This window comes from Palaemon carinicauda, chromosome 28, assembly GCF_036898095.1.
Source record: "Palaemon carinicauda isolate YSFRI2023 chromosome 28, ASM3689809v2, whole genome shotgun sequence".
NCBI classification, from domain to species: domain Eukaryota; kingdom Metazoa; phylum Arthropoda; class Malacostraca; order Decapoda; family Palaemonidae; genus Palaemon; species Palaemon carinicauda.
This window is the reverse complement of record NC_090752.1, coordinates 1,030,331-1,040,330: the sequence shown is the minus strand read 5'-3', so window position 1 is coordinate 1,040,330 and position 10,000 is coordinate 1,030,331. Positions and strand designations below refer to the sequence as shown.

The 10,000-nt window shown below is 29.9% G+C and overlaps 1 protein-coding gene across 2 annotated transcripts in view; it reads left to right on the top strand.

The window, feature by feature from the left end:
- LOC137621418 (uncharacterized) overlaps positions 1 to 10,000 on the top strand; it is a 128,893-nt gene that overhangs the window by 73,732 nt on the left and 45,161 nt on the right. For both annotated transcript variants that reach the window (XM_068351717.1, XM_068351718.1), the window contains one exon: positions 907 to 937. In XM_068351717.1, the coding sequence (XP_068207818.1) occupies positions 935 to 937 (3 nt within the window). In that variant the 5' untranslated portion in view covers positions 907 to 934. The remainder of the gene's footprint in view (positions 1 to 906; positions 938 to 10,000) is intronic.

The window sequence follows — 10,000 nt, the reverse complement described above, 5'->3', positions numbered from 1 at the left end:
AAAAAAGTAAATTGCAACCTGATAACAACATTAATCACATCAACTAAGTAAAAACTAAATATCAAATGAAACTTGAAGAGTAGGGAACAAAATCAAACATGTAAGAACACAGTAGAATGAAATTACAAGAAAACTCGCACAGCAATCATCAGTAATTATTATTCCGAGCCACAATTGACGTGACATGAACCAATAACATGTCTTGCAAAAAAAAAAAAAAAAAAAAATAAAAAAAAAAAACCGATGAATTACTGAAACTTTCTAAGGGGGCAGGGGGACTGCAGGAATACAATTACTGCGGAGAGTGTATATATATATATATATATATATATATGTATATTATATATTTATATATATGTATATACATATATTTATATGTATATATATATATTATATATATATATATATATATATATATATATATTTATATATATATATATATATATATATATATATATATATATATATATATATATATATATATATATATATATATATATATATATATATATATATAAAATATATATATATATATATATATATATATATATATATTATATATATATATATATATATATATATATAGTATTATATTTATAGTATATCTTTCTGGTTACGCCCAGCTCTCCCTGTCCCTCGGATAATGGAGAGTAGTCATACCGTGGTGAGAGGGAGTTGCGTGTGCCTGTGTGTCTATCTACCGAAATATTCTACCGTCATTATTGACGGATCGCATACGCTAATAATAATAATAATAATGATAATAATAATAATAATGATAATAATAATAATAATAATAATAATCATTCTATAATATTTATTAATTAAGGCATGTCGTGGGAGACTTCACTGTGCAATTACTCTGTTTACCAGTTTTCATAATATTGTATTTTTTTCTCCTTTCAGAGCAAGACAGTAGATTCACTTCGACCCTATGGTAAATACAACTTTTCCTTTTATTGCTTTACCATAATTACTAATTATTAAGGTTATTTCTCTCTTTGTTTATCTCTTATTCATGTTTCTTCTTTGTTTGTCTTTGGGGTTTTATGCTATTCATCGTGATTTTCATAATTACCTCCGCCAACGAAGTTGTAAGGAGGTTATGTTTTACCACCAGTTAGTATGTTTGTGTGTGTGTTTGTTTGTGAACATCTTCCTGGCCACAATTTTAATAGTAGAGTAATGAAACTTGCAGGGATTAACTGTTATGTAAAAAGCTGGAAATAATCAAATTTGGGAAGGTGCAGTTCAAAGGTCAAGGTCAGGGTCAAGCAAAATGTCCAATTTCGTTGGAAGGAGGCTATGTGTTGCCCTCTGTTTGTGTGTTTGTTTGTGAACTGCTTCCTGGCCATAATTTTAAACGCAGAGTAATGAAACTTGCAGGGATTAATTTTCATGTAAAAAGCTGGATATATTTAAATTTTGGAAGGTCAATGTCAAAGGTCAAAGGTCATGGTCAAGCAAAATGTCCAATTCATGTAATCAACCATATATTTGGACATCATTATCACAGAGACTTCAAACTTGGTTCATATTTGTATGAGAATCCATGACAATTAATACATGTTAAGGTCAAAGGTCAAGGTCTAGCAAAAGGTCGAGAAATAAGCTTCCGCGGGGGAGGTCTGTGCTCTACTGAGTGCCCCTCTAGTTCAGATTGTTATGAAGCAAATTTTACATATCCAGGAATATAGTCAATATCTCTCTCTCTCTCTCTCTCTCTCTCTCTCTCTCTCTCTCTCTCTCTTTTCCTTCTCATTTTGTATGCATGTGTTATGTTGTGCATTAAAGTTTCTTTATGATATATTTAGTTGCTAATTTCACACCGAAAGAACTCCCCTCCACCAAACACACTAAATGACCCCTAAATTGATATATAGAAATACATTTCTAAAACTTTGCCCAATTGGAACTTTATTCCCCTTTGTTACTTGCTCCAGAAACTTAATGGGTCTCCTGGTCGGCTGTGATGTCAAGCTTGACTTTGACCTTTGTATGGGAGCGAGCTGTATGACTAATGGATAATGAAGATATATAATATATATATATATATATATATATATATAAACAAATGTTTGTGTGTGGTTATGCATACATGTAATTATGTATGCATATATATCGCGTGTTTATTTACGTATATATGTACTGTATATACTATATATATATATATATATATATATATATATATATATATATATGTATATATATATATACAAATATATATATATATATGTGTGTGTATGTATATATGTATGTATATATATATTATATATGCATTTAAATATAGTATATATATATATATATATATATATATGTATATATATATATATATATATGCCAACAGTTCAGTGTTTATTCAAAATTATAACCACCCTCCCCCACTCCCACGCGAATTACTCTTAATAAAACTTTCATAAGGTCATAAAATACGCCCACATTTGTTTGCATTCAAATGCTTGAAGTGCTTTCTATCAAAAGATAAAAAAAAAACTTCTCACCGTAATCTAATCTTGACTCATTTTATTGCATAGTCTGGTATCCTGAAGACGCAACTTAAAAAAAAAAAAAAAAAAAAAAAAAAAAAATTGATGTGGACATACAAATAAATATTTTTTTTTTTTTATTACTTTTATTCAGAATATTTTATACAACTGATAAAAGACAATGAATAAATATTAAACTCTTCATATATCTGAATATTTTTTTTTTTCTGATTCCAATTTTCTGCGATTGAAAAAAAATAATTACCCAAAAACGCCCTTTTTAAATAATTCCCAAACTTAAAAAAAAAAAATTATAACCATTCAAAAAAATATTTGTTTTTTAATTCACAATATTTTATACAAATGATAAAAAAACAATGAATGAAAATCAAAGTCTTTTCCGATATATGAATATTTTGTTTTTCGATTCCAAATTTCTTTGATTAAAAAGAATAGATATCCAAAAACTCCCTTTTTAGATAATTCCAAAACTTAAAAGTAAGCTTTCTTTCGTTCATGTCATTCAACCATTTCGTTATTGATTCTCTCTAAGAGTTTAGGAATCAAGCGAACTATTCCTAGTAATTATTCGTTGCTAGACGTTCCTAGAAGCAGATATTAAACGAGTACAAATGGTATTCCAATATGTAATGGACATCTCTCTCTCTCTCTCTCTCTCTCTCTCTCTCTCTCTCACTGGTATTCGCTTTAACTATTCCTCCAGTTTATAATTCCAAGTAGAAGAAATGAAATGAGAGACTCTTGGTATTCTAATATTAGATAGAACAAAACTTGGTGGGCTCTCTCTCTCTCTCTCTCTCTCTCTCTCTCTCTCTCTCTCTCTATTCCTCCAGTTTATAATTTCAAGTAGAAGAAATTAAATGAGAGACCAATGGTATTTCAATATATTATGGAACATAACTTGGTGGGCTATCTCTCTCTCTCTCTCTCTCTCTCTCTCTCTCTCTCTCTAGTATTCGATTCAATTACTCCTAGAGCTTATAATTCCAAAGAGAGCAAATTAACTGACACAATCATGGTATTCCTATATGACATTGAGCTGAACATGGTGGACACATCTCTCTCTCTCTCTCTCTCTCTCTCTCTCTCTCTCTCTCTCTCTATTCCTCCAGTTTATAATTTCAAGTAGAAGAAATTAAATGAGAGACCAATGGTATTTCAATATATTATGGAACATAACTTGGTGGGCTCTCTCTCTCTCTCTCTCTCTCTCTCTCTCTCTCTCTCTCTTTCTCTCTCTCTCTGGTATTCGCTTTAACTATTCCTCAAGTTTGTATTTCCTAGAAGAAGAAATTAAATGAGAGACTCTTGGTATTCTAATATGAGATAGAACAAAACTTGGTGGGCTCTCTCTCTCTCTCTCTCTCTCTCTCTCTCTCTCTCTGGTATTCGCTTTAACTATTCCTCCAGTTTATAATTCCAAGAAGAAGAAATTAAATGAGAGACTCTTGGTATTCTAATATGAGATAGAACAAAACTTGGTGGGCTCTCTCTCTCTCTCTCTCTCTCTCTCTCTCTCTCTCTCTGTGGTATTCGCTTTAACTATTCCTCATGTTTGTATTTCCTAGAAGAAGAAATTAAATGAGAGACTCTTGGTATTCTAATATGAGATAGAACAAAACTTGGTGGACACATAATCTCTCTCTCTCTCTCTCTCTCTCTCTCTCTCTCTCTCACTATTCCTCCAGTTTATAATTCCAAGAAGAAGAAATTAAATGAGAGACCAATGGTATTCCAATATAATATGGAACAAAACTTGGTGGCTCTCTCTCTCTCTCTCTCTCTCTCTCTCTCTCTCTCTCTCCTTAGAGCTTATAATTCCAAAAGAGAGCAAATTAAATGACACACTCATTGTATTCCAATATAATTTGGTGGACACATAATCTCTCTCTCTCTCTCTCTCTCTCTCTCTCTCTCTCTCTCTCTCTCTTTCAACTATTCCTACAGTTTATATTTCACTTGCAATTGATATTATTTGTAGTGTCATGTTCAAAACTACAATATCCTGCAGTATAATTTGTCAAATGATTGATGACGTGTGTTCACGAACTCCTTTGCGAGGCGGTAGAGTTAACCTTTCTATTGTATGAGAAAATCAAGCTGCCTCATATACAGTACTCATTTCTACCCTGTTATTATAGTGCATATATCACAGACCTATGATACATAAGAACGGATTGTTATTATTATTATTATTATTATTATTATTATTATTGTTGTTGTTACTATTATTATTATTATTTTTATTATTTATTAATTATTATTATTATTATTATTTATTAATTATTATTATAATTAATATTAATATTATTATTGTTATTATTATCATTAATATTATTATCATAATTATTGTTATTATCATTATTATTATTATTTTTATTATTATTATTATTGTTATTATTGTTATTATTATTATTTCATCATCATTATTATTATTAATATTATTATTATTATTATCATTATTATTATTATTATTATTATTATTATTATTATTATTTTTAATATCATTATTATGATAATAATTATTATTATCATCATTATTATCATTATTATTATTATTATTATTATTATTAGAAAGTATAAAAAAGTCTTAAATTATAGCATAATCCATCTGCCCTTTCCTTCCCCAAGAAAGAAAGACCCAGTCGATATGAAATGGAAATAAATGTCAGGGTGGGTGGGCGTGGCATCGGACACAATGTGATAATATTGATGAAATTATATTTGGGCGTGGTTCCCCTTTACAAACAAACATACTTTCTTTTCATCTGGGCGGCCGCGTAGTGATTTATGCATTATTTTTCCAAGGAGAGGGGGTAAAAAAGCCCCTTTCGAAATTTGGGATTATTCTCGATGTGTTATAGTGGTTGTGTCTTGTCTTATCTTTATCTAGTTTGGATGGGATATAGTTTAATGAAACTTATGCGCTTTTTTTTTAAGTAAATGGGATACCGGATATAGTTTAATTTTTTTTAGTTTAGTTTAGTTTAGTTTTTTTTTAATAAAATTTTAAGGATTTGGGCATTTTGTAGAGAGGGGATATTCGCTTTTGAAAATATTTTGGGGGATTCAAGATATGTTTTGTATGTTATCTGTACTCTTAATGCATGTATCTGAAAGTAATTTATTTTAAAATACACTCATTTACAAAAATATACACACGTTTTTTGTACTTTGAATACATATCCAGAAAAGTTTTTTTTTTTTAAATACACAAAAAAGACTTTTTTTTCTTTGTATTTTGGCCGCACTTCTAAGAATATTCTTATTTTAAATACACATATTTAAGGACGTTTTCTCTACTTTTCTCTTTTCTCTTATAATCACATTTAAAAAAATAAACGTTCTCTGTACTTTGAACGCAAGTCCACCAATGTTTTTTTTTTTTTTAAATATAAACAGATTCAAAAAATGTTTCCTGTACTTTGAACTTACGTCTAAGAATATTCTTTTTTTTATATAACCACATTAAAAAAAAAAACGTTTTCTGTACTTTGAACTTACGTCTAAGAATATTATTTTCCATACAAACACATTTAGAAAATATTTTCTGTACTTTGAACTTACGTCTAAGAATATTTTTTTTAATAGAAATATTTAAAAACGTTTACTTTACTCCGGACGCACGTCCGTAAATGTTCTTATAAAAATACACACATTTACACAAATAAACACACTTTTACACACACATATCTAATTAGAGGTAGTTAGAAAGAAAATGGTTGACGAAATCAGTCTTGAAACATCATAGAAAAAAAATGAGTAATCAACGTCTCATCAACTACGCTCTGTTAGAACCTATTTCTATTCTCTTTTATGGGAGCCCATAAAGAGTTAGAGTAATTGCACTATGATAAAAAAAAGGTGTATGCATTTTTTTATAGATTTAACTATATGTGGGTTATAATGTACTCACACACACACAAACATACAAACACAAGGGGTTAACTACTGCACTGTAATTGTTCAAATAGAAAAAAAGAAAGAAAAAAAATATTTTTTTTATAATTTTAACTATATGTGGATTATAATGTAGTCACACACACATACACAAACATACACACACACACAAACAAACACGCGCGCGCGCGCATACACACATACACAAGGGGTTAACTACTGCACTGTAATTGTTCAGATAAAAAAACACACAAAAAAAACTATTTTTTTTTTTTATAAATCTAACTATATGTGGATTATAATGTATTCACACACACACACACACACACACACACACACACACGGCGTTAACCACTGCACTATAATTGTTCAGATAGAAAAAACACAAGAAAAAAAATTGTAAATTTAAATACTTGTGTATTATAATATACTCACACACTCATGCACACACACACACACACACACACACACAAGGGGTTAACTACTGCACTGTAATTGTTCAGATAAAAAAAAACACAAAAAAAACCCGAATTTTTTTATAAATTTAACTATATGTGAATTATAATGTACTCACACTCATACACAAACACACCCGCACACACAAGGGGTTAACTACTGCACTGTAATTGTTCAGATAAAAAAACACACCAAGAAAAAAAAAATCCATGAATGTCAAACGAGCGAAGGTTCCCCTTTGTAATGAGACATATGAAAAATGATATTTGTGTCCTTGAGAATAAGAATTCGCAAATATTGCAACACTTTTTCTCATTCTGTGTTTTTGAATAACTTTGTTCATTTTGTCATTATCTGTTTTTGAACAGACTTTTGGTTTAGTTTTTGTTATTCTCTGTTTTTGAATAACTTTTATTTTGTTATTATCAGTTTTTGAGCAATCATTTTTTTTTTCTTTTTTGAAATACATACTGTTTTTGTTTTTGTCATTCCCCGTTTTCGAAAAACCTTTTGTTTTCTTGTTTTGTCATTTTATGTCTTTAAAAAACCCTTTCTTCTTTTTTTTCTCTCTGCTTTTCAACAACTACTTTTTTGTCCTTATCTGTTTAAAAAAAAAAAATTGTCATCATCTGTGCATGAGCAATTTTTTTTTTTTGGGGGGGGTCATTCTTTTTTTGAACAGACTTTTGGTTTAGTTTTTGTTATTCTCTGTTTTGAACAACTATATTTTTTTGTCCTTATCTGTTTTTGATCTTTTTTGTCCCTACCTGTTTACGAAGAACCATTTTTTTTTCATTCACCGTTTTCAACATCCTTTTATTCTTTGTTTTTGAAAAACCTTTGAATATTCTCATTATCTGTTTTTACCAACCAATTGTTTTCATATTTTTGTCATTCTCCGATTTTGAACTTTTTAATTTAGTATTTGTCACTCACTGATTTTGATCAACCTTTTATTTTTTGTCATTCCGTTTTTGAACAACTTTTTATTTTTGTCATTATCATTTTTAGCAACTATTTATTCCTTTTTTTCTTATTTTTTTGTGTCATCCTCCGCTTTTGAATTTTTTTTTTTTTTTTTTGAAAAGACCTTTTTTTTGTCATTACCTGTTTATATCAACCATCTTTTTCTTATTTTTATTTGTGTCATCCTCCACTCAAGATTTTTTTTTTTTTTTTTTTACAACTTTATCAGAAACTATAAACCCAAACCTTTATCACATTACTTCTGACAAAGTCAGAAATATGACACATTTCGAGGATACTTTAGTACCGATATATGTCAAATTGTATATCACATTTCTTTTATCAATCCTTTCTTCGGTTCCTAGATAAATTAATCGCAATCCAATAAGACATTTGTGTATTCAAATAACAATGTTAAGATGAACCTATTGTATCGTGATAACTTTTTTATGATGGACACAGTTCTAGGCACACTTAAAAAAAATGTAATTTTAATCGGAAACTCTCCGTAAAGTATACTGTTCCCATTATTATTATTATTATTATTATTATTATTATTATTATTATTTGCTAAGCTACAACCCTAGATTGAAAAGCAAGATGCTATAAGCCTAGGGGCTCCAACAGGGAAAATAGCTCAGTGAGGAAAGGAAAATAGGAAAAATTAAATATTTTAAGAAGAGCAACAATATTAAAATAAATATCACTTTATAAACTATAAAAACTTTAACAAAACAAGAGGAAGAGAAAAAGATATAAGATAGAACAGCGTGCCCGAGTGTACCCTCAAGCAAGAGAACTCTAACCCAAGATAGTGGAAGATCATGGTACAGAGGTTATGGCACTACCCAAGATTAGACAACAATGGTTTGATTTTTGAGTGTCCTTCTCCTAGAAGAGCTACTTACCATAGCTAAAGAGTCTCTTCTACCCTTACAAAGAGGAGAGTGGCCACTGAACAATTACAGTGCCGTATTTCAGTAAAATACAGGCGACCGTAATTTTACCTTACTTTTTTATTATCTTTTACGGTTTGGTGACCGTAATATCACTCATTTACGTCAATATATTCTTTTTTAAAATGGTAAAATTCCTTGAATATATATTGCCAAACATTTACCATTTTTTATGTGAATTTTTTAACAGTGTAACTTATTTTTATGATTCGATAATTCCCTTTGTGGCCGCGAATTGCAACTAAATTATTTGTTTGTAAAGAACGAGATCAATTTTGAACTGAATACAAAGTAAGTTGCTCTATGAATATATAGTGTTTTTATTCTAGCTTAAGGGTACACTCGGGCACACTATTCTATCCTATTTCTCTTCCTCTTTCCTCTTCTACAAGAGGAAGAGAAAGAGGAAGAGAAAATAGATAGAACAGTGTGCCCGAGTGTACCCTCAAGCAAGAGAACTCTAACCTATGACAGTGGAAGACCATGGTACAGAGGCTATGGCACTACCCAAGACTAGAGAACAATGGTTTGATTTTGGAGTGTCCTTCTCCTAGAAGAGCTGCTTACCATAGCTAAAGAGTCTCTTCTACCCTTACCAAGAGGAAAGTATAGTCACTGCACAATTTCAGTGCCGTAGTTAACAGTAAAAATCGTGGAATAAATGTTGCCAGGCATTTACCGTTTTAAAAACGGATATATTGACATTAAGGAGTGATATTACGCTTACCAAACCGTAAAAGATAATGAAAATTAGGGTACAAATTACGGTCGCCTGTATTTTACTGAAATACGGCTGATAACAGTATATTTTTATAGAGAATTTCTGATTAAAATTACGTTTTTTTAAGTGTGCCTACAAACATATTTATTTTATTATTATTATTATTATTATTATTATTATTATTATTATTATTATTGTTATTATTATTATTATACAGATATTTCAGTTTCGACCGGCCAACCTAGCTATTTAAACTCTTCAATACCAGTCTATATTTCCCCTCCCAACGGCCTTCACCATGAAACAACCCAATACAAAGTGCTTACAAACCCTTATTACACAGTACAGACACCTCAATTTACCCCCTGCCATCCATTTCAGTGACATCATGCAAGCTCTATACTGTAATTTGTAACGCGTCTTGAGATGCCCCACTGTCCCACTGAATGTAGATAGTCTGTCAATGTTTGCCTTTTATTAGAGGTGACAGGACC